This window comes from Barbatula barbatula (genome assembly GCF_947034865.1).
Source record: "Barbatula barbatula genome assembly, chromosome: 21".
NCBI lineage: Eukaryota > Metazoa > Chordata > Actinopteri > Cypriniformes > Nemacheilidae > Barbatula > Barbatula barbatula.
In genome coordinates this window covers 13191715-13218662 of record NC_136784.1, presented here as the reverse complement: position 1 = coordinate 13218662, position 26948 = coordinate 13191715, and the positions used below count along the sequence as shown (strand labels likewise).

At 39.3% G+C, this 26948-nt stretch overlaps 1 protein-coding gene across 2 annotated transcripts; it reads right to left on the bottom strand.

Moving 5' to 3' along the window:
* Nucleotides 1–6391: 6391 nt before the first annotated feature.
* Nucleotides 6392–10522, bottom strand: hpcal4 (hippocalcin like 4; the record flags this gene model as incomplete). Of its 2 annotated transcripts, XM_079485655.1 has the most annotated exons (3): nucleotides 6392–8746; nucleotides 8854–9069; nucleotides 10353–10522. In XM_079485655.1, 3 exons carry the CDS (start codon nucleotides 10512–10514, stop codon nucleotides 8549–8551), a joined length of 576 nt encoding a protein of 191 aa, XP_079341781.1. The 2 variants fall into 2 exon arrangements, with proteins under 2 accessions (XP_079341781.1, XP_079341782.1); XM_079485656.1 differs by lacking the exon at nucleotides 8854–9069 and having other exon boundaries at nucleotides 8549–8746; nucleotides 10353–10514.
* Nucleotides 10523–26948: the final 16426 nt, after the last annotated feature.

Here is a 26948-nt window from a genome sequence, read left to right as displayed (position 1 = left end):
TTTATAGGCTGTCTGATATTTGACCTGTGTTTTGACTTGCATAACCTTATATGTTTTGCTTATAGTAATGTTTTGTTGTACAGCTGCTTTGTAACAATGAAAATTGTGCTATGTAAATAAAGCTGAATTGACTTGACTTGACAGACACACAGACGGACATGCATGAGTGCACACACACACACACACACACACACACACACGTGCGTATCCGTGTGCATGTATGTGTGTTTTGTTGTGCGTTAGTGTCAGTGCATGTATGTTATTTAATGCATTGCTAATAGTTAACATGTCAAACTGCTTTGTAACAATACAATTTTTAAAAAGCGCTATATAAATAAAAGTTGGGTTAAGTGAATTAATCTTATGCATGGATGCACATATATACAAAAACAATTAGTTTTGATGCATGCATACAAGCAACAATTTATGTCTCATTTACCATTTCTTCATATTTACCTAGACAGTCAAACATGTAGGCCTAATGGGCAAAGAAACTACATAGTATTATACATGGGAGTGTAATATTGCAAGAAGGTCTTTTTGGGGCAGGATCTCTTCTGCTCAAATGCCTTGATTCTATTTCCTTAAACTTATGCATGGATGGAGATATATACAAAGAAATGTGTTTGATTTATGCACATAAGCTAGACTGTGTGTCACATGTACAATTTCTTCATATTTATGTAGACGTTCTAACAAAATCTACATGATATACAAAAGAGTGTAATATTTGAAGAGGGTCATTTTGGGGCTTGATCGGTTTTGCCCACCTATCTTGATTCTACCCCTTTCAAATGTATGCGTAGATGCATGTATTGACAAAAGCAATTATTTTGATGCATTCATTCATAATGGCACAGCATTTCATGTGACAGCAAGATTCTCAGTTGTCAGAATACCAGAATACCTACAGAAAATCTGCAGTGAAAATGTCTAAAACATGTGTAAACTGCAACTCTGATTTAACACAGGGGAGAACAGTGTCTGACATTAACTTTCTTAGCTATCAGGAATGTGTCCACCTGGTAATTGAGGGACATCAAGCTCTTAATTCAAGGGAGCTTTCTGAAGAGTTGCAGAGTGGTTAACTGCTGTTTTCCAGTGTCTTAGAGGTCCGAGGTTCAAGGCCTGATTTTCAAAGATATCTCTTTTTAAACACGGGGAACTTTATGTGACAGTAACATTCTTAGTTGTCAAAGTACATTCGATCATTTATCATGCACATTGATAAAAGACTGAAAATCTATCTCAGAAGAACACTCTTGTTTTGACATTAAAATTCAGAAGTGGGACTTTGAGAAATGTATGAACTGTGACTCTTATGGAAGACAGGGGGACAGGATCTGACAACAACTTCTCGATCGAACCCAGGACCTTGGCATTGGTAGCGCCATTCCCCTGTTCCCCTTGGAACTGAGAGACAGCAAGGTCTAAATCCCAACAAATTGGCTATTGGCTGATTTTTTTCCTATGACTCAGAGGTTCTTGGTTCAAGGTCTGCTTTTGTGAGATTTTTTCCATTTTAACAAAAGGGAAACCTTATCAGGTGTCAGAATACCATTGTGACACACACAGTTTGTATAATGTTTTATGCATTTTTCATATCAACACTAAGATATTTGTCTAGTTTTGTTTATTGATTATATAATTGTAATATACTAGTAATTATTTACTGTGAAAATGCAGATCTGTTGCGGGAGTATGGGCCTCTCGATGCTGAAGGAATTTGGTAGATATGCATATTTCACAATATGGAGATGGAGACCAGAAGTAGGGAAAAACGATTTCCACTATGATCTAAATGCAGTAAGGCAAGTAGTGCTCCCATTATTGTAATTTAAAAGGAACAAAAACATATTAATAATTTCATAGGTTTTCCACAGCAATAATTAAAAAAGCGATGAATTTAGGCCATACCAAGAGAAGAGGGCTACATATGACCCATGAACTCACCACAATGAACCAGCACAAGACAGAAGACACAAGGGCATTAAATAAGGGAGCAAATCAAGAGGGGAACAGGTGTAGGGAATTAATCAATAATGAGGTACCGAGAGGATGGGAACAGAGACGAGCCCGGAGAGAGCGTATGGAAGGCCATAGCAACAATAATTGCCTCTCTCCACATTAAACATGAGGTTCTGTCATGATCCTACCACTAAACCAAAAGAAACATGACATGATGCGGCAGAATCATGACAATGGGCCCCAGGATCTCGTCACGGTATCTCTGTGCATTCAAAATGCCATCAATAAAATGCACCTGTGTTTGTTGTCCATAACATACGCCTGCCCATACCATAACCCCACAGTGACCATGGTCCACTCGATCCACAATCTTGACATTAGCAAACTGCTCACCCACACGACTGCCCTGTACATTGAAGACTGGGATTCATCGTTGAAGAGAACACGTCTCCAAAGTGCCAGACGCCATCGAATGTTAGCATTTGCCCACTCATGTCGGGTAACGAACTGCAGTCATGTCGAGACCCCCATGAGGACGACGAGCATATTGTTCAGCTTCCCTGAGACGGTTTCTGACAGTTTGTGCAGCCTTTCTTTAGTTATGCAAACCAATTGCTTGCAGGGTGGCTTGTCTCAGGTGATCTTGGACGTGAATATGTTGGATGTGGAGGTCCTGGACTGGTGTGGTTTCACCAGGTCTGCGTGGATCGTGGAGGAGCAGCTCGTATTCAAGCCCAGTATGTGTGAGTTTCACTCACAAGGTGAACCCTTGCATCTGGGCTAGTGTTCCACACGTAGTGAGTTCTCCCCACTGGTGAGACCGTGTAGGTACTCCACGTATTATCTCCCTTCGGCAGATGTGGTCTCCGTAGCCATCCCCCTCAGGTGAGGGCAGCCTACTCGCCTCTAGAATAGCAAGGCCATTGCCTGTACGAGCGGTACCGCCTGTACGAGCCTCTCGTCGTGGTCACATTAATTGATGTCTTACGATTCGCGAGGACGCACATTTGTGACTCGCCTAGGCCGGTCAGTGTTGTTCGGCTGGAAATCGGGACGCAGTGCAGCACCGTCGCAACGTCAAGAGACCGACAGAAAGGGAATGCCTTGGTTATGGATTTAATCCCTGATGGAGGGAACGAGATGTTGTGTCCATCATGCCACGAGCGCTGTGCCGGCCCGCTGCAGCGAACAATGGTGCCTCTCAAGTTCCTCAGCCCAAAAAGGTGAAGGAATAGTTACGCCATCTTGTATGAATATGTATGGGGCGGAGTCTTGCGTGCCATCCCATTCGCCAAGATCATTGACCTTTTCAAATTATAATCGGAGATGATAGGTTCTCAAGCCAAACCCCATTCTGTCAGTCTCCACACAACTTCTTGTTCCCTCCATCAAGGAACCAAGGTTACATCCGAGATAATTTCCTGAGAGACGAATGTTGCATACCATAGCTTAATGATGTGCTATATTATGCCAAGTCTTATCAGGTAATCATATAAGTAATTTGCACAGTACTGCAAACATGTGGGCACAGAACGGGTAATTCACCTGATGAGACAGATTCTATTGGCCATTTATGAAGAAGGAGGTAGATGAGTATGCCACAAAGAAGTGCCCCTTTATCAAGCAAAACAAGCCTGTAACCCATGTCAGAGCACCCATGGAGAGTATAACATCCAGCTCACCTCTCAAACTTGTTTGAATTGATAGAATTAGAACAAAGCCATGGTGGACATGAGTATATACTAGCATATATACTTTACTAGATTTGCTCAAGCTTACCCCCCAAAACAATGTGGCCATACTGCAGCTGAGCATCTATTAAATTACTACATCCCCCTGTCTGGCTACCCTGGCAAGGTACACCATGACCAGGGCAGAGAATTTGAGAATAATGTTTTTCGTAATCTTTGGCAACTTGCTGGAGTACGCCATTTGAGAACATCCCCTTATTACTTCCAAAGTTACCCAGCTGAAAGATTTAACCGGTCTCTCATCCAAATGATTTGAACATTTGCTGTGAAGGTTAACGTACTGCACGTGCCACTAGTCAACTGGATACTCCCTATTTCCATTATCGAGAGAGAGGGGGGGGGAGAGAGGGAGGAGGAGAGAGAGAGAGAGGGAGAGAGAGAGAGAGAGAGAGAGAGAGAGAGGGTGATGAGTTTGGAGGATTGATCAGGACACATCGTGAGACGATTCAGTAGACATCCACATATTTAATAATTTCTCTAACAAAAATAATTACATGTCTTTGTTCAAGATGCTTTACAACATTGAAAGAGTGAACTTAAACCAGACATATAGCACAGCACACAAACACACACAGAGTTTTGTACTCCCTTTTGAGTACCGTGGGATGGAATTTGCTGTGAAATGTTTCATAATCATTTGCTTCATTTTAGCTCTGGAATCACAATATTCAATCAGTCAATGTAAATATTCTTGTTAATATTTCAAGTTCAGATCTTTTTACACGTACTTCTAAATTATCCAATTCATAGTCTTTGGCACAGATAAACATAACCATATCATGATACAAACACCAAAGGGCCACTTTTGCACTTCCCGAGATCTTTACCTATAGCCATTGCTGAGGTAATGTAATCAAATAAAATCAGTAAGATGCATATGTTAATGCCACACTATTTAACTTAAGCTCATGGCTCCCCATGTGGTTGATAAGAGCAAATTTTCTGTTACCAGATTTTGTAAATAATGTCGCTGTATAAGCTGTGGGCAGTGCAATATATGTGAATTTAATGACTAAACTGATGAAACCGTCAAATGCAGAAACGTCATCTTGAAACCATTTTGCAGTCTTCCTTAAGCAGGTTGATGGGCGGGGCTTTGTGTACCAACCCGAACCACAGAATTTACAGAGTGTGTTTTCAGCCACTATGAGGCTGCTCAAATAGCTTTTGTGTGAATTCGTCTATGGAGTGAAATTTGTGCCAAAACTAAACAAACATGTCCAGCATTTTGCAAACAAACACAACCTTCTTAGCAGTGGCGGCTGGCCCTCACATGTTTTCATCATCACAATATGGCCTCTCTGCCTGTCTGCATGTGTCGATTTCAACTGAGAGGCGATCGAGAAATCACCCACATTAGGCGGGTCTTTGTGGAATTTAGTCAAATCCTTATACATATATTTAGGACGTGAGATAAAATTTATCCAATCAACATCCACAAATCTTATCTGAAATGTGTGATTTTTATGTTGCCCTAAATTGCTAAAATCAGGGTGGGTCTGTAGTTGCGCAATATACAATTGTGTGACAATGGCGGACTCAGGTAATCCCAGACACGAACCTAATGTACGTTTGAGTAGAGAACCTTGGCAGAAAAACTGAAGGTAAAGGAGCTGGGTCCAAATCAGCCTTACCTCTTAATCAGACAGTAGACAAGCGAAAAAGGGAAGTACACGCAAAGCTTCTCTTCCTGTTGGTACACCAAAAAAAGCCTGGCTATGCGGTTGCGTTTCTGCTAATTGCCTTATTTTGCTTTCAAGCCTGTTGTTTAAAGTAACTGGGACAGATCCAGCATGGACAGTTATGTGTTTAAGACTCACTTATTATGAAATTCTCTCAGCTTTATTTTCTAACAAATGTAAACATGGGAAGAAATGCAGTTAAGTAACTTCTTCCAAAACAGCAGATGGTTATTTTGTTTAACTTAAATTTACATTATTGTTTGTGCTAGTTTAATTTATTGCAAAAATTGCCCAATTAGCTTGAAATAGCCAAATAATAGCAGCATTAATTTTTTAACCTAAATAGACACATTTGTGAGAAATTCGATGAGCGAGAATCTTGTAAAAAGGTTCTAAACAGTACATGTATATGTTACACCAGGGGTATTCATTTAAAGTTCCAAGAGTTCCAGTCTTTATATTTTCTTCCAAACTGAGGTCCGGACAATATATTTTTTACAAAATAAATAAATATTTATTCAATTTAGCCCAGTGGGATATACTGTATAAAATATGCAATCTTTTATCAGGCCATTTATTTTATATTTTGATATATGTATTTATAGGCTCTGTGGATTTAGGGGAATGCCCTCTTAATAGAAGTCTGATAATTAATATTTGTAAATAAAAAAAACTACTGACACCATGCAAACAGCAACTGTAATGTAACAATTAAAATGCTATATAACAATTAAAATCATACACAGAAAACAGAGTTACTAACTAAATTAGCCTTTCCATGCCATTGTCCCCTTTTCATTTTCATGTCAGAACTACTTATATCTCTAAAAAAAATTCAAAATGAAAACGTTGTTTATTACAAAATATGAACCTGCTTGTTGCCCAATAATGCTGATGCTAAATGTAGATAAAAATGTCATGGTTAATAAAATCTCACAAATCTGGTTGAAAGGTTTGAGACATATAGCAAACAGGAAACAGACTGACGGATACAAATTCTTTAATATTCGCTTCATTTTGTTTACTGTAGTGTGTATTTACCTGCTCTGCATGTCTGCACTAGTAAATAACGATAAAGACATTAAAGATAAATAAAGATATTAGAGGTTATAAGGGGGAAAAGATCAATTACATAAATGTTCCTGAGTGTGATGTGATTCTCCGTTGTGAAGACGCACAGCTCAATTTAATTAACCAAAATAGTCAAATGTTTGAAATGGTTTATTAGGCTATGTCTGGCGGTCCGGAAGCAAAGATTAGGATCCGGACCGCGGTCCGCCTATTGTTACACCTTTGCGTTTTCTCTCGAATTGCATTATGTATTGGTAAAACGCTTTCTGTTTGTTGACAAACAGTTGAGTTTCTTTTCCAGAAAAGGTTGCGTTTGTGCGCAAAACGCTGGATTGGTTTGTTTAGTTTTGGCACATATTTTGCTCCATATCCATCCAGTTAAGAGTTGTTCTAACACCGAAATAATTTTAGATACATTATTTTAAGGTTGAAAATAACTACAAGGTGTTGCTTTAAGTAATACACGTACAATGTATTAGTATTTCAATTCAGTGAGCTCCAATAGAATTTGATTGTAGCACAAAACAACAACCAGATTACAACAGGTATGTGAACGTACGGAGAACTACATCTAACTCTTATTTCACAAGGTAGCGTAAAGGCAGTTGTTACACAAACAAAGTAAAAGCTTCCGTTACCAAAGGTGTGCCATCACAAGATATGCAACAAAATGAACCACAGAATTCAAGTGATCTTTGCTGCAGCTTCTGAAAATCAGTCACTTCTAGATAAAGCTAAAAGACGATTTGTAGCATAATGTTTTGAGAGTTTCTCCTCAGTGTGATATTGTGGTACATTGAGCAAAAATACAAACTTAAGTCTTGAAAGGTTAACCTGGCAAAGTGAAATCAATGGTCGATTAGTATCTTTCACCACAGCGAGGTAGTCTAAAACTGAAGCTGAATTGCCTACTCAACTACACAGTGCAACTGTATTTTCATATCAGCAGGTATTGTGGCATAGTGACAAGTACTACACATTCTGCGTCTGGTTATGTGTCCACGTATATAACAAAAAGAAAGAAAAGTACAGGGTTGTCGAACATTTACAATTTCCATACAATATAAATATCCTCCAGTGACAACTGCTAAGCTTGTGAAACGTTGGTTGGCAGAAAACTAAGCTCTTGTGACAAACAACAGCTCATCAGCCACACCAGTTGACATCAAACACAACAGCTTAATACTTCTATGACTGGTGTGAGAAACGTATATGGAAAAAAAGTAATACAAAGATTAGGCATTTGTGTTCTTTCACACGCTATCAAACAGTCACTCGCTTTCACGGCAAATAACAGTGGAGAAAATGTACACATTCGTTTACCTCCATTACACCTCCATATACATCCTTTATAGTTGTGTTAGCATACAAATCATTGCAGCTGTGTCAGATTATGAAAGCAGTTCTAAGGTGGAGAAACAACATTTAAATATTAAACATGTGTTGTATAGGCATATGTACAGAATGTTTTCATGTACACATATCTGTTTTGAACCTAATAAACGACACACTTTGCTTTCTGGTATGATTTCAGTTGTATCCCATTTGAGTAGATGGGAATGCTAAATGTTCGCTGTCTGTAACGGATTATGTGTTCAGTCACCACTGATGTGACAATTTTACTTTAGCTATCACTTTTTCATCTCAACATTTTCATAATGTGTGTGCTGTAAAATTTACAAGGTTGAGCACAATATTTTAAGGGTGGGCTTTGGATTACCCTGGGCTAAATGAGGACTTTAGTAGTCCCTGGCATACAAGCTCTGAATTTCATCATTCCATCATTGAAACTTTTTGACTTTTTGTGATTTTCTCAAGAGACTTTGTAGCAGCCGGAACGAACATGTGTAACAGCTGACCAGATGATGTAGGATGAAATATCTGTCTTGCATTACTATTTCATTCCAGTTCCCTGAAGTAATTTGGCCATCTCTATCACATATATAAAGCCAAATCTATGCATTTCAACCATATGTAAGTTTTCTCTCATCATCTATTGCCTACATCTCTCTAGACGTCTGTACAAGGTTAACCTCCCCTCCCCACCCCACTCCCCTTGCTCTCATTCTCTCCTCATTACTTCTGCATATCACACTGCAGTAAAAGAACAATGGACGGGTCGCTCTTGGCCGCCTCTTTGAACTCTTCCAGCGTGATCTCATCGTTGTGGTCCTTGTCCATCTTGCTGAAGATTTTGTCCACACGCTGCTGTGGGGTCAGTCCGTCCTCGTTCATACGCATCATGATCACTGTGCCAACCATCTTGTAGATCGCCTTGAGACGTCCGAAGGATGGGCAAAGAGTGAGAAACAAAGAGCAACTTAGAAAGTTCCAAAACCACTACACCAAACTGTTATTTGACTGTTTCCGGAATCTCTCACCTCAATGATCTCTAGCATCTCCATTCGTGTGATTTTGCCATCTCCGTCTAGGTCGTACATGTTAAAGGCCCAGTTCAGTTTCTGCTCGAAACTTCCTCTGGATGTGATGGACAGCGCACAGATGAACTCTCTGAAGTCGATGGTACCGTCACCATTCTTGTCGAATGTCCGGAATGCATGTTGGGCGAATTTGGAAGCGTCACCATAGGGAAAGAACTGAAAAACATAAACATAAAGCAATTGGCAAAGGCCCATCCTCATGATTTATGTTTTGTGACTGTTACAGGGTATATACCGGAATCATGGAGCTAAATGTAATACTTTTTAAGACCTTTTTAAGACTATTTCCATACATTTTAAGATCTCATTGCAACTTTTCGTCACAAACCAAATTTTAATCTGTTATATTAATGGAGTGACTAACCCAATGCAAGTTTTTTTAGAAAGAGAAACAAGGTTACGCTTATCGCCTTCCGACACACAGACCAGCCGCTACATCTCACGGTTATTCCCAGAGATGGCCCTCAGCCATGGTTCCAACTCCTTATCCTCCAACCGTTTGCCCCCCAAAACTTGCATACCCCACAAGTCAACAAGGTTGTTTAACGACTGGGTGTAAAAGGACCTCCCACTATTTGCCTACACAATTGTTCAATTCGGGCAGACTTTAGCATATGACTCCTTTGGACAAATAATAAAAGATTAAACAAAATGTAATACCTTGGAAAATGGTGTTGAAGACTTTTTCATACTTTTTAAGGGCCTTCATTTTCTCAAAATGTATTTATCAACCAATAATACTTTTTAAGACCCCGCAGACACCATGTGTTAAATATTATGAAACCTATTCCAACTTTTCTTTACGTAACAATAAAGGCATGTAGAACATCAGGCTACCAAAAATGACAAAGCAGCACCTCAAAAGTAGTATTTACAATTATTTGTGCAACATTCCAAATCTTCTGAAGATACATGATAAATTTATGTCAGAAAATTGTTACTTTCCTTTTCCAAATAGTGTACATTTATTAAATTGTTATTCATGTATGTGTAAAATGAAACTTGGCATGTCATATGCAACTTGCCCGGTTTGATTGATATAACATAAAACAACATTGGTTCCGCCATTGGCAATCGCACGCAATCGTGCTGAGTTTAAAATTGAAGTGGTGTGAAGAATTAACAGGATCATTCATCCAAAAGTATAAACTTGTTTAAATGTTCTTACGTTTAAATCATTTCAGACCTGCATGACTTTCTTCTGCAGGACACAAAAGAATATATTTTGAAGAATGTTGGTAACCAACCAACACTTGCTCCCGTTGACGTCCATTGCATGGACGCATTTTCTCAAAATATTTTCATTTTGTTTTGTTTGGTTGAACTCTCTCTGTAATTCTTTATGATGGAAATTGAATTGGCGTATTGCATTATATGCTCTCATTAAAAATAATTATCCCTAAAGTATTTGAGTACTGTATCACCCTCACAACTCTCACCTTGACGTAGAGTTGCTGGAACTCCTCCAGGTTGAGGATGCCAGATGGACAGTCCTTCAGGAATCCCTTATACCACTGCTTCAGCTCGACTTCGTTGAACTCTGTACTCTTGGTCAAGTCATCAAGCACCTCAGGAGCAAGCTTGCTGTTATGTTTCCCCATCGTTCTTCGCCTCTCTGTGGACAAAGGCAGGTAAAGACCTATGAAGATATCCATCCATCATAATTGTAATAAAACCAACAGGTTATTGTAGTGTGTTGGTGACCCACAAGGCCTTATGGCAGTTCTCTGTGGTCATCCGAAAAGAAGTGAAAACCTGACATCTTTGTCCTTTGTGAGTGGTGGAGGGGTGGAGTATTACATTGGTTTACGTTGGTTGCAATTCCCAACCGCATCACTAGATTCCCTACACTGGACATTTAATGTTGGGCATTTCTTTAGAGTATGGAACTGCAAAAATTAATGTAGATTAAATAGTACCAAATATAAAGTGTGTAGAGAACAGATGTATTTGATGTGATGGGTCAATTTCTTTCTACTAGCTTTTCATTAGAGGTTTTACACATGACACTACGGAACAATGTGTCAGAACCATGCCTGCCCATGAAAAAAACAGAGATATTAAACCAAATCCGAATTGGCCTGGGGTTTTGAAAATGTATATATTTTTAGGTGCTCAAATAACAAATGAGACACTGTGTTAATGACTCATTATCTCCACTCTGCGGATTAATGAAGTTCATGAAATATTTAGCAGGTCTAAATAAAGGTGCACAGCACATGATGATGGAATAGAGCAGCAGCAGGTCTGTGGAGGAACTCATCTGAGACCCGGTTGCCCACGGCTCTATTTTTCTTAATGACTTCTAAGATGTGAGCATTCATCTCCCCTCTCTCCCTTATGTCTCTATTTCTCTCCCTGTCGCTGATCTTTTTTGGAATTCTGTGGTCGGCTATTCTGGGCATCTTTCAGATTAGTTAACTTTAGACAGGGAGGTTTAATTAAAGGTCTAAATGGTTAATGAACTGTAAGGCTGACAACATTGGCCTCAAGGTTCTCCACAGCCGATTCTTTGAAACTGTAAGTGGAGACAATCCACTATTGTTTTCAATTAGAAAGGCTTGAATCACACACACGTACAGCTACAAGTGCCCACTGGCTGACCTTTGTTAACTCGTTTGTAATGAGTGACTGTGCAAAATAAAAAACGCAATCTGTCAATCATTACTCCAAAGCACTTTATGAAGTACAAAGGAACTGGAAAGGAAAGCAACTTCGTTGAGAAGACTTATGAAGGTTAATCTACACCTACATTGCTTTGAAACCTCTGAGGAAGTAGGGCGGTTTCCTTAGAGAAAGTCGAAAACACTGGATATTTTGCCACAAATGTCATAAATTCATACAAGCAAGGATTCATATGTAATTTGTAATGGAATAGAGTAATGTACTCAATATCTCATTGGCTTTGGCACACTGGTTTTGTACCTCTCAATAGACGGTTTCATCAGATACACTTGCTGGCCTTAAGTTTCCATCCGTGGTTATAATATAATTTTTTTTTAAATTCATTTATATTCATATTAATTCATGTACATACTTTATTTAATGCTAATTGTAACTGGGACTAAAAGGTGGCCCTGGGCTTCTTCGGCGGGTGCGGCCCACAAAAACCAGCTCGCAACTATTATAGCATTGTAATTAATAAATGTTCATTATTTTTAAGATCTTTCATGCCACCTTGTAAAGTCAATAAAACATTAAACAGAAAAGGCCAGGCCAGTACAGTCACAACCAATTGAAATCAAAATGACATAAAAGCCTGCCTAAACATGTCAATTTAATATTAGGTAATGTATTAAAACTGACCATGACATGGTGTGACATCAGCTTTTATGTCCAAAATCAACATGACTTAAAAAGTTAGCATTTAGCATTTATATACCGAGAAAAGAAAAGAGAATAAGTAACAAAAAACAATTTGTGTGCGCGTGTTATCTGAGGGCGGGGCCAAACGGCAGCACCGTTATATAAACGGAGAGTAGTGTTCAATCTGTAGGAGAAGCAATTTAGCAGCAGAAGCGTACAGAACTGTGTAAGTGTATTTAAATTGTGTCTTGTTGAGTTTTAGTACTGTGTTAAACTGAGAAATCGCTTTGTATTTACTTCCGCTCTGTCACGTGGTGAAACCGCGGGTAGTATCGGTCCTTCGTTCGTTATTGGGCTAGTTTCATTTGTTTGCTTTGTGTGCGCGTGTTATCTGAGGGCGGGGCCAAACGGCAGCGCCGTTATATAAACGGAGAGTAGTGTTCAATCTGTAGGAGAAGCAATTTAGCAGCAGAAGCGTACAGAACTGTGGCGGGGCCTGTTGAATTTACGTAAGTAGACGCGTATTTTAAAAGCGTCTACCCACCGCGGCAGCGGTCGCGTGCAGCCCTCATCGCGTGAAGACCGAAGAGAGTAAAGACATCGACTCTACCTGCGCGCGACTCCACCGAGCCCGGGACACCGACACGGCACTTGAGTATTGCACTTCTTTTGTATTATTATTTTGCTGTTTTGTATCAACCCCTGCACTTTTTGTCTTACTGTTTGCACTAACACTTATTCCTTTATTGTTATCTTTAATGTTTCTCCCTATTTTCTTTCTGCTTCTCTTAAATATGTGTTTTAAAATCCTTTCTGTTATCACAACACGTAAATCATCTGCCGCATGCCGAAGGCGACGCAATGCTAATAACCTTCACAATGTATCACTGCTAGCAACTGCCCCTTCTACTTTCCCAATAGGATTGTGGAACTGCCAATCTGCTGTGAACAAAGCTGATTTCATTACAGCTTTCGTTAAACATTCTGGTCTTTCCATTGTAGCACTTACAGAAACATGGATCAAACCAGAGGACTCTGCCACTCCCGCTGCCCTCTCCCATAACCACACTTTCTCCCACAGCCCTCGCATCACAGGAAGGGGTGGAGGCACCGGTCTACTCATCCCCAAAGACTGGAAATTCAATCAGCTAACACCCTTGTGTGACAACAGCTCCTTCGAGTTTCATGCTGTTACTATCACCCACCCTGTTAAAAGTCATTTTGTAGTTATATATCGTCCCCCAGGTCAGCTTGGACATTTCTTGGAGGAGTTGGATGTGCTTCTTTCATCCTTCCCTGAGGATGGTACTCCCCTGGTGGTACTAGGCGACTTCAACATCCACATTGGAAAGCCACAGGCTGCTGACTTCGTCAACCTGACCGCATCATTTCTCCTCGAGCAGGTTTCCACATCAGCAACCCACAAGTCTGGAAACCATCTAGATTTGATCTTCACAAGGTACTGCTCCACTCATCACCCTCAGGTCACCCCGCTGCACACGTCTGATCACTTCTTCGTCACCCTTGACCTCGACCTCACTGCTCCGGATATCGCAGATGTCTCACCGATGGTCACCTTCCGGCGCAACCTGCGGTCTCTCCCTCCCTCTTGTTTTTCCTCTGCTGTCCTCTCTGCACTCCCCCCCTCTGATGAGCTCTCTCTTTTGAATACAGACAATGCCACAACCACTCTGTGTTCCACGCTTTCATCCTGCTTGGACAACCTATGCCCTCTTGCATCTGGACCAGCCCGTCCATCCCCGTCGGCTCCCTGGTTATCGGATGTACTGCGTGAGCATCGCGCCACCCTCCGGTCAGCTGAGAGAAAATGGCGCAAGTCAAAAGACCCTGCAGACCTCTCTCTCTACCAATCTCTTCTCTCTTCTTTCTCTGTAGATGTCACCTCTGCAAAAACAGATTACTACCACTCTAGGATCTGCAACTCTCCGGACTCTCGAACGCTCTTCAAAACCTTCTCTGCTCTCCTCTGTCCGCCTGCTCCCGCACCTTCATCGGAGTTAACAGCTGCTGATTTTGCATCGTTCTTCGTAAAGAAAACTACTGCCATCAGCAGCCAGTTCTCTACGCCACCATCTGTCGAACCCGCCCACATCCCTGACACGTGTGTGCTCCCTGCCTTTTCTCCTCTGTCTGAAGCTGATGTCTCAAAGATCATTGGCTCCAACCACCCTACCACCTGCCCACTGGATCCCATCCCTACCCATCTCCTCCAGGCCATCTCTCCAACGGTTGTGCCTGCTCTGACCCACATCATCAACTCTTCGCTCACCACTGGGACATTTCCCACAGCTTTCAAAGAGGCCCGCATCACACCGCTTCTAAAGAAACCCACCCTGGACCCTACACTGCTAGAAAACTACAGGCCTGTCTCCCTTCTTCCCTTCATCGCCAAAGCCCTGGAACGAGTTGTGTTCAATCAGCTCTCCTCCTTTCTCATGCAAAACAACCTCCTGGACAGCAATCAGTCTGGGTTCAAGACCGGTCATTCCACAGAGACTGCACTGCTCTCAGTCATCGAAGCCCTGAGACTGGCAAAAGCATCATCCATGTCTTCTGTGCTCATCCTACTGGATCTGTCTGCTGCCTTTGACACTGTCAATCATCACATCCTCCTGGCTTCTCTCAGTGCTATGGGTGTCTCTGGAATGGCGTTGCAATGGCTTGAGTCCTACCTCTCGGGTAGGTCATTCAGAGTATCCTGGAGAGATGAGGTCTCCGCGTCCCAACAGCTCAACACGGGGGTGCCACAGGGCTCAGTGCTTGGACCGCTACTCTTCTCCATTTACATGACATCCCTCGGCTCGGTCATTCAGAAGCATGGCTTCTCCTATCACTGCTATGCGGACGACACACAACTCTACTTGTCATTTCAACCGGACGATCCGACGGTCGCTGCTCGCATCGCGGCATGCCTTAGTGACATCTCGCTTTGGATGAAGGATCATCACCTGCAGCTAAACCTTGCAAAAACGGAACTGCTTGTGATCCCGGGCAACCCAAAGATTAACCACAACCTTGCCATTCAACTAGGCTCATCAACGATTACACCGTCCAGCACAGCCAGAAACCTGGGAGTGGTAATCGATGATCGGCTTAACCTCACAAGTCATGTTGCCAGCACCACCCGGTCCTGTAGATTCATCCTCTACAACATTAGGAAAATTAGACCATTCCTATCGGAGCACTCTACGCAAGTCCTAGTCCAGGCTCTTGTCCTGTCCAAACTGGATTATTGCAATGCGCTTCTGGCTGGACTTCCTGCTTGCACAATCAAACCTCTCCAGATGATCCAGAATGCGGCGGCAAGAGTGGTCTTCAATGAACCGAAGAGAGCGCATGTAACTCCGCTCTTCATCAGGTTACACTGGCTCCCTGTTGCCGCCCGCATAAAGTTCAAGGCTTTGCTCCTGGCCTACAAGACCAACACCGGATCTGCACCATCGTATCTCCACTCGCTAATGCAGATCTATGTTCCTGCCAGATCACTGCGGTCTGCAAAGGAACAACGACTAGTGGTACCATCCCAAAAAGGAAAAAAGTCACTCTCCCGTACCTTCACTGGATCTGTTCCACATTGGTGGAATGATCTACCAGCTGCTACAAGATCAGCAGACTCGGTTGCCATCTTTAAAAAACACCTAAAAACGCATCTCTTCCGTCAACACGTTGCTGATTGAGTTTTTCCTAATTCTCTTCCCTTTCCTTCTTTAAAAAAAAAAAAAAAAAAAAAAAAAAAGAAATGATTACTAACCTCGCTATTCTTAGCTTTTATACTGTGCTAGGCTTTAATGGACTAGTTTGATGCACTTATGTATTTTTCGTTGCCTATGTTGTTATAATTGCTTCCAATGTTTCCTCATCTGTAAGTCGCTTTGGATAAAAGCGTCTGCTAAATGACTAAATGTAAATGTAAAATGTAACAAGTAAGTAGCTTGATAAGCTTTTTAAAACTGTTCATTACATACAAATTTGACAGAAAAATGAAGTCATTTCATTACCTGTGATGATAGTTCTGCGGTCTATTGTATTCTTGATAATAAAACTCCTCATATGCTATAAACCTGTCTGTTTCAGACATGTTAACTCGAACATACGTCTTCAAAACTCACAAAAGTTAAATAGTTTGCATCTCTGAATCTTACCATTTAACATATTTATTGTAAAACCGTTGGCTTTGTTATGTTTGCCTTCTTACATCTCACTACATGGTCATCATTCAAACTGAATCCCGCACTGGAGTTACGGACAGTATGTTCTGCCTCCTTCAATTTGATTGGCTGAAAGTTCTGATTGGCTGTATTCTGCTTGGTCTCTATAATTTGATTGGCTGGTATTGTGTAAACCCAGTTTTTTATTTTATTTGATTGGTCAATATTTTGACATTGACGAGTGCTTGTTACACTGGGACAAAGAAATCAAAACAGCTATTAACAAGTGAGAAAATGGATATAAAAAAAGAAAATGGTTAATTTTACCTACATTGAGCAACGGCCCACCGGGAAAACTCCAATGCATTGTCAACAATTTATTTTTATATATTTGTAAATATCGGACCATCCCACGTTTAAAAAATGTATCCGCGGCCTCTCTGGCATTTGCCAGAATTGCCAGATGGCCAATCCGCCTGTGGACTGGATCTAAGTGCAGAATCAAATTAATATAATAAACCCAAAAGTAAAAGATATAAACATAGGCATGACATGATATGACCATGTTTATATATTTTACTTTTGGATTTACTAAATTACTATTCAAATGCTATTCAGATGACATAACATGATGACATGACGACGTGACATGGTAAAACCAGAAAACCACTACATACATCCAATAACCGACAAAAACAATAGAAAAACACAGCGGTATTTATACACATACATGCCATTCTGATTCAACAGGTAAAGTTGAGCTGCTAGATCCATGTGTCAGGTCGGTTATTTAGTTCTGTTAGGACCATTACATTATTAAAATCCTTCAGAAATATATACAGTATATATGAAAAATTGTATTGCTTTTTTGTGTGACTCCATATCCTCCTTATCTATGTTATTAAATATTATTTTACAAGAAATTTGTTTAGATAAAATACACATTTTAGTCGTGTCCCCAGGTTTTTACAGCCCTCCATGAAAACCTCAGAACATTCCAAAGACACGTGTTCTGAAGGCCATGGGAAGTTAATTTTTCATTTCTTTTCATTATTTTTTATGATATTGCACTGTAGCTATGACTGGGTGGGCCAATCTCAACAAACAGTCCTGTGGAAGTTCTTCCTCTGGAAGCTATTTGTTTATTTAAATACAATGTATTTTTGGTAAACACTAGAATTTGCTCAGTATCTTCAAGATATTACCATGCATATTACCATATTACCGTCAGTCCGCATTCATTCATATTGATATTCCATCACAAAACATTTAAGCCTAAACTAAACAGGTTTTAACTAACTGGAAGTTCAACCAGTTTCCCAAAATGGCCTTACCTATTGTAATCTCTATTTCTTTTCTCAGATCATTATAAACCAACAAATTTGAAGTCTGAAAGTAGGTAATGAAAGTGTTAAAGACTTGGTGCTCGGATGAAACTCAGATGGTGCTCAGATGGTTTTGGAAAGGAAAGCTTTAAGAGAGACAGCTGTGTTTGGTGTCTAAGGTAAAGGTTGGCCTCGCACAGATAAAACCATCTCATACGGGGCCAAATTTAATGCCTGTCAAAGTACACTAAAAACCTTAATCTTGTTATTGGCTTGCGTTAAAAAATAAAGAATTTGATTGAATATAATATAATCGCTCTTGAGTTTTCGGTGAGTTTGCCACGAGAGAGAACCTTACAGCTAACATATCCAATTAGCATTATTTCCAAAGAGGTGATTGCTCCAGCTGCTTTTTTACAGTTTCTTTAGATCTGTTATTACTAAAACTATCAAACAATAAGCTCTCTATAAACAATAACCTGCCTGGTTTAGCATTTTATGTCCCTTTATGTATACATACTGAAACTAAATATTCAACAAAAAACTAAATTTAGTCAAATGAGATTTTATCCAAGTAAATCAACTGTACCATGTCAAAACACAAAACCTGCTAGAAACTGAGATGCTGATTAGGAACTTTTTTCAACTGGTATTATTGTCATGATTTAGTAATAATATATAAGCAGCACTGAATAATAGCATTACTGCTAATGCTTTGCAGTTTAACTATTGGTTACTATTTAACGTTTTACGCTGTCAAATCTTTAAAGACCCACTGATGGGTTAAAAACTTTGAAAAAAGTTAAACGTATTGACGTTATTTCTTATGAAACAGGAAATTATGGAAGGACATATCAAATTTGATGACGAGCTGGAGTGCAGAATGATGTCATAAAATGTGTTGATCCATTCTGATGCAAGTGAGAGACTCTTTGTTTTAAAATCATTTTCTTAAATGTGAATGTTGTCAATGTTTTGTTGCACATTGGTTCATAAACATCTTATAATATGCTACTATATTCAAACTTTTAAAAAAATAAATTTTGATTTCATGGGGACTTTACATTTTGTTTCAAGTTATACACATTTAGACAGGTGTTTTTTGACCCTTGTATTTGACACTGTTTTCATCATCCTACCAAGAGATATCATTAAGATAGTGTGACATGTTAAAAATATCCCAATTTCATTACGCTCTCGCTAGCTGAGCTGTTTTTAAAAGCATGCCTGCATTTTATGTAAACAACCTCTTAGAAATACATCCACTGGGACTCGGGTGAACCTAATTAAATGGGGCTACCTTAACACTGATTGGTCTACTGTGAATATTTATTAAACAACTCGTTTACAAAAGCAACTACTACAGTACAGTGTACACTTTCTTCTTAAAAAACTATAAAACCACCCAGCCGACAGCTGAAAGGTCATACATGCTAATACTAATGCTTTACGATCCTTCATGGCCTCTTGCCATCACTTTCAGTCTTTCATCAGTTCTCTATTGTCACTCAAATAGATCGATGGACAGCGCTTGCCTTTGTGGTAACCTCTGATGTCTTTGATATTCTGGCCACGTCAGTCTGTGAGTAATTCTCTTAAGGGCCACCAAAGGAGATGAGAACCCCAGGAGCCGGACTCTGTGACATGGTCACTGGATTAATTACACCACACTGCACAGACACGCTCACACGTATGCGGGGTCTAGCGATCAAATGGATCCCAGGTGAGAAAATGATTTTTTTGCAAGGCTTGGACATTGTGCAGGCAACTGCCAGATATTGAATGGGAAAAGGAGAGATGACTCAATTTGAGCGTCTCACTGACTTTATTCGCCTCGGTGACCTGGTGCACGCTCTTTGGAGATCGAAACGGCCAGAAGGATAAGAGATTCTGAAAGAAACACAGCATAGTCTGTCAGATCAGAATCGAAATGACAGCTCTCCTGAGAAGACAACACCGCTGTTTAATAGTTTCATATGAGGGTGCTTCAGTCTGGGAGGCTTGTGTGATAGACCCCAGAGTAGAATACAGCTGGTTCACCAGCATGTGTTGTGTTTTGCATGGACTACTGTTTGAACAGCATATGTTTAGTCTCGAATGCTTGTGTGCTGTTTGAGAGGCAAGCAATGTTGTGTGCTTTCTGACCTGAATAGCGTTGCTGTCCTTCTGCAACCTCGTATCTCCATATTTGTGATTGATACACCTAATTGTGATTCACTATATTTTGCCAGAAATTGTTATTATTAGTCACCCTTTATGTTTGTCTATTGGTTTATAAAATATTTAACCAATAATGGCTGTCAGTGTCAACTTTGACACCACAGTATTTATTTTAAAGCACAGGGTTTTTCCCATTTCCTGAAAAACAGTGAATTTGGACATCTGAGGTTTCGGAAGGGACAAACACTATATGTTGTTTATGCATGCTGGTGTCCCACTGGTGTCAACCCTTTCCCCATCATCCAAATTTTTTCCAGCTTGTCGATGCTGTCGATGGCTGACAAGATCTTCTAGCGGGAAAAGAGTTAACAAGCTTAACGACTAAGTCTTACTTGGTCAACCAACTTTACAAAATGTTGGTTGGCCAACCTTGTCAGCTAAAGATTCCAAGTGAACAAAATGTTATAGTTTACAAAGTAAATATGCACGAAACCAACATAATCCAACACTAACCAGTCTAGCATGTAAATTCCAGCCGATCGAAGCTGAATTTCCAGCAAAATAATTAAACTAACAGCTACTAGACTCCCTGTCTGTCCTCCTCCCAGGTCTCTGTATGAGGTGCCCTGAGTGCTCAGGGTTTACAACTGTTTCACACACATCATCTTCCATCACTGCTTTTAACTCTCTCTCTATATCTGCTTTGACAGCTCATTGAAACAAAGGCCACGAACCTCACGAAGACGGAGACTGTGTTTTATCTGTATAGTCAGACATGATACATCAAATGCGATGCAGTAGCTGTCATTGAAACAAATTGAGTTGTAAGAGAAAGTTCAGGAGGAGCATGTTCATCTTGTCAATCACAACACTAGGATAAATGTCGGCTTACCTAACTTCTGTAACAATTCCTGCAGCATGGTTTTACAAACCCTTTTCTTTATTATTGTTAATGTTAAGTACCACTGTGTAACAAAGATCCATAAAGGAAGGAAGGAGGCGGGAACCGGTAAACGTACAATAAGATTTTAATAAAATAAACAAACAAAAAAACTTAAAATGCCGGCAGCTCCTTCATGGTCGACTGCCGGCCACACAAACATAATAAAACAGAACATAAAGTCCAGGCCTGGTCCTCTCTCGTCCCTCCCTGTTTTGTCTTGTTTAGGGTTTAAGCTGCAGTCTTTAACTTTTTTGCTTCTATATCACCATCTCTGTTTGGTTTCAGGTTGCTTTACATACCTATATTTAAGTGGGTTGAAATAATGATGTAAAATTGACAATTCCCTTGAAATTCTAGCCGTCATAAATCATTATTATAAGTTTACAGTTCTGAATCGGGGGACAAAATAACACTGATATTTGTGTGAAATGAAAGTGATGTTTTTAACCAAAAACGTTACAGATTACAGTTTAAATCTGTCCCCAGAATTACTTGAACAATTTTGAGTTTATTTGAACTTGCATATTTTGGTATTCTGTTCTTCCTCTGGAACAGAGATGATCAACTTTTGCTCATTTAGCTTCTGACACATATTAATGAATTGTCAGTAAAGTCATAAAATATATATGCTTGAGCAAGTAATGTGGGTAAAAAAACTATAACTAACATTTCTATAGCCTCAAAGGATTGCTCCAGTGTGTGATTAAAAACAGGCTTTAATGCACGCACACACACACACATTGGCACCAACATGCAAACACACATATTTGACACTGAACTGAGTGCAGAGGATGCTTTAAGTACGCTTAAAGTACGCCTGCCTTTTCACAGCAGTGTTCTGGCTCTTTTACGGTGGATGAAAGTAGCATGTCACAAGTGTGGTTTATCCAAACCCTGGGATAATACTACTGGTGAATAATTGGTTGTCCTGGTAACAGGCTAGGAAGCTTTCACAACGTCTGTGTCAAAAAATTTAGCAAATAATAGCTGGCTTGAAGCAATGCCAGATTTGGCCATTTTTCGGTTTCATTGTGTTCTTTCAGTATTACAGTTTTTCTATTCAATTTTTTTTTTTTTTTATATAGCGCTTTTCACATTGTGCATTGTTCCAAAGGAGCTTTACAAACACAAAAAAGGTCAAACACAGCACAGTACATGGTGTTTATATCACAAGTTAAATTATTCTAGTAAATAAATATCTAGTTAATTCAGTCTCCCGGTGGTTTATTTAGCATATTTTGCATCGGGTGAATGCTTGGCTGAAAATATGTGTCATTAATCTAGATTTAAATTGGGCGAGTGTGTCTGAGCCTCGAATAGTGTCGGGGAAGGCTATTCCAGAGTTTAAGTGCTACGTTTGAGAAAGCTCTGCTACCTTTGGTGGATTTAGTTATTCTGGGTGTTATCAAAAGTCCTGAGTTTTGAGATCTTAGAGAGCGTGATGGGTTGTAGTGTGATAGAAGCTCTGTTAGGTTGGTAGGGGCTAAACCGTTTAAGGCTTTATGAGTTATTAAAAAAGCTTTAAGGTCAATACAATACTTAATGGGTAGCCAGTGAAGGGTTGATATTGAAATTGGGGTTATGTGATGGTGATCTGGACCTGGTTAGAACTCTGGCAGCTGCATTCTGAACTAACTGTAGTTTGTTTATTGATGATGCAGGACAGCCACTAAGTAGCGCTAAGGCACTAAGAAGTCTTGAGGTCACAAAGGCATGAATAGGCCTCTCTGCGTCAGCAAAACATAGAATATTCCATAATTTGGCAAAATTTCTAATGTGGAAGAAGCATGTTTTTGTGACATTTGAGATGTAATTTCCAAATGACAGGTTGTTGTCTAATATAACGCCTAGATCTTTTACTGTATTTGTTGGAGTAACAGTACAGTCTTCAATGTGTAGGTTATAAACCGAAATATTCTTCTTACGTGTCTTTGGTCGGATAAGTAATATTTCTGTTTAATTAGAATTTAAAAGAAGGAAATTACAAGTCATCCAATGTTTTATATCTTCAATGCACTCTGCCAGTTTGGATAGCTGGGAGGAATCATCTGGTCTTGATGAGATATATAGCTGAGTATCAATGTTTTCCGAGGGGCAGCATGTATATGGAGAACAGCAGGGGTCCTAGAACCGATCCCTGAGGCAATCCACAATTTAATACCGTTAGATTTGATGATTCACCATTTAAATGGACAAATGGTTGTCTGTCTGATAAGTAAGATCTGAACCATTGTAGTGCCTGTCCCTGAATACCGGTATAACTCTGTGAGCGTTCTAAATGTATGTTATGGTCTATAGTATCGAACGCACCCCTAAGGTCAAGCAGGACTAGGAGTGAGATGTGACCTTTATCTGATCCTATAAGCAGGTCTTTTGTAATTTTAATGAGTGCAGTTTCAGTACTATGATGTGGTCTAAAGCTTGACTGAAATTTTTGTGCATGTCATTATTTTGTAAGAAAGAGCACACCTGAATGGACACTACTCTTTCTAGTATTTTAGACATGTAAGGGATTCGGTCTATAGTTTCCTAGTTCATTGGGGTCTAAGTTTGGTTTCTTGATAAGAGGCTTAATGACGGCCATTTTAAAGAGTCCTTGGACATTGCCTAGATTAATTGACGAGTTGATAATGTTATAAATGGGCTCAATTATTAAACTCTTTTAATAATTTAGTTGGTATTTTAGCAAGTTGTAGGTTTAGATGTTGCAATAAGTTTAATTAAATCTTCATGTTTTATAGGTGAAAAACTCTGTAGCCTTTCATTTGGGGAGATGGCTGGTACTAATTCATAGCACAGATTTGGAGGTTGAGTTTGTACTATTTTGTCTCATATGTTTTCGATTTTCTCTGTAAAAAATTTCATGAATTCATTGCTACCATGATGCAGCGGAATAACCAGGTCAGGTGATGTCTGTTTCTTTGTTAATTTAGCAACTGTACTAAATAAAATCCTTGGATTGTTTTTGTTAGTTTCTATGAGGTTACGGAGGTGCTCAGTCTTTTCTGCTTTTAGTGCCTTTTTATAACAGTTTGCACTCTTTTTCCAAACAATTGTAAAGACCTCTAATTGGGAACTACGAAGCATTTTCAAGTGGTCTCAGACTTCTGGACCCCCTGATGGTTGTGATCAAGCCAGCAGCAAACAGGATACCAGCATACACTTAACAAATAATTGTGTTCAATCACGATATTTAAGTTGTGTAGATGCTTACGTCAATCCTGAATCTTTTATACCACTTTCCCTTGACTGCAGTTCGAATACAGGTGAGTCATAATATTCTCCACTGACTCATGTGGTATTACAACAGATAGTGTGCATAAATAATGCAGCTGTTTGGAGATATGTGAGCTAAAGGTCAACCATGCTTATCTGGAGTCACAGGGGCACATCCAAAACTGTCAGTTACCATCATCATCATCATCAGCCCGAGCTGCTTTTGTGGATAATAAAACCAACAGACTTCCTCTCTCTCTCTCTCGCTCCCTCTCTCTCTCAATTTTCAATTGAAGTGCGCTTTATTGGCTTGAGAAAATGTACATTCGTATTGCCAAAGAATTTGAAGCTGGGCTGCGTACAAATATCACAAGTAGAAAACAAACTAAATGAAGGATAATTATTTTAATAAAATAAAATAAAAGTGTGACGTATGTAGTGCAACTTAAAGTGGTTTATAATACTGTATATGTAAATATGTAAAATAAGAAATAAAGTTGAATTTAAACAATGATTTACCATGTTTGTCTGTGCCTGCACGTCTTAATAGTGAGTTTATGTCCACTGTCTAGACTGGTCAAGTCTGTATCTTGTCAATGAGGTTTGTATTTTTTTTATCTGTCACGGTGTACAGATAGTCTGCCACACTGTATTCTTTCTTTTGGGCCAAATAACGTCGCATTTTGTTGTTTTGTTTTGGTTTCCCAATGAGTGAAATAGTTTTGTTTCATTTGTGTTGTAATTTGGTTGAGTCTGGTTTTGTCGGTATGGTTGTGGTTGAGAGCATCAGTAAATGTTCAGACCGAAACATCAGGACTGAAGATCTGTAATAGCTGACAGAGAGGATTCATTTATTTTGCTCTCATGGTGTTTCGGGGCTTTATAATGATATGTGTTAGGGACGGGTCACTGTGTTTTACATGTTTCCAGAATTGTATTTAAAGATTTGTGGATATTTGCCTTTTGACATCCTGTCCTTTGAAGTTTAGAAGGCCCTGTGTGCTTTATCTTTCAGTTCATTCACTGTATGATTCAAGTTTGTGATTTTTCACTCTAGGATGGTTGCCAGTTTAATGATGTAAATATCAAACAATGTTGGGCTTCAACCGCAACCCTGTCTCACTCCACACTCCTGATAAATATATCTAGTACGTTTTGTGCTGATTTTTATTTTTTAAGTTTGCCAAATTGAATCGAAAGCATTTTTAAGGTCTATAAAGCATGCATATATTTGACCCTTATCTTGGTTAACACGTTTTTCAATTAGAGTATGCAGCGTGTAGATATGATCGGTTGTGTTGATGTTTGGTAAAAATCCTATTTGACTTCTGCTCAGCACATTGAGTCGTGATGAAGTTTAAAAGTCAAGCTTTTATTAAACTACAGAATCATTTTCCCAGGTTACTACTCACACAAATACCTCTATACTTGTTAGAGTAAAATCTATCTCAGTTTTTAAACAAGCCTCGGTTCCTCGGTCCTCATAATCACTTTAAATAGTTTTAAAATTACCAGTTTTTATGTTTAATCATTTTGTTTAAAATCCTACCAGGTCCAGATGCTTTTTTTGCTTTAAGGTTCTTGATTTTGTCATCGAGTTCTTTTTCAGGTATTGGGAAGTCTAATGGGTTTTAATTCTCTTTGAATGTTAATTCTTGTTTTTCTAGTCTGTACTTTATTAAATCATGTTTGTAAATAAAGCCATTTTGAATTGGCAATTCTTCATGATCATATTTATCCAATTATTCCAGAATTGATTATTGTCAGCTGTTCCTGGGTGTATTTTTGGTTCTGAGAGTATGTTTCTATTGTTTTAATGTTTCACAGTAAAGAACACTCACCACCACAGGGCATGGTGGCAGGTGGTTCAGGGTGGTAATTTAAGATACTTGACATAAGAGGCTGGTGGTTCCCTTGTGGAGTACGGGGCAGAGACAAACAAATGATTTAGGATTGTAGCTATGCTTTTGAGCTGAGATCTTAAAGGGATAGTCCATCAAAAAAGTGAATCATTTACTCACCTTCATGTTGTTACAACCCCCTGTTACAAAAGAAACTATTAAGGTCCATTCACACCAAGACTTATTAAGATAACTGTTGCAATAACTATACACAAGTTCTCAATAACTCCAAATTATTCAGACAATGATGATGATATTATATTGATTATTATACAGATGAATACTTTTTAGTGTGATACTCTTGCTGTGATACTCTTGCCTTTCTGATTTAATGAATTGAAAGCACTTTAAGAGAAACATCTAAGACATACCTAATAAGCTTAATGAAGCATAGCAGAGAATTCCATCTCCAGAGCCATGAAAGGGCAACCTGTGAGCAAAACATTATTTCTCTGGGATGAAGAACTAGTCTTGTTTACTAGCTCTAAAGGAGTCCCACTGCATCGTGCTAATTTTGACCCTCCTGATGTTTCTATAGAGATGTTTCCCCACTTCGGTGCTGAAGAAACATATTCTCCACTCTCAGCAGTCGCTGCCAATGGAGGTCACTGCACCTGCTCTCTGCATTTCAAAATATTGTTGATGCTAAATGATGTTAATTGTAATTGATAATGAATAACTGTTGAATAAATGTTATATTTTGAGGATAAATGTTATATTTTGAGGAACCTATGGAGTACTCCACATTTAATTGAGTTCCCTAATACTTCCAATGTATTGTGTTTTATCAAGGAAGATTTTTGTGCTAACAAATGTAAGTATTCATATTACTCACACTATACCCCTTATACAATAAACCATGTTTAACGCCCCCAAAAGACTGAGATGATACTATTTGATTTGTATCAACACACAATGACCTATAGCCGACACTGATCATGCACAAGAACATTAAAAAATCAAGCCTGCTGGAACAGTTAAAGGTCCTGTGCATAAAATTTAGAGGCATTTAGTG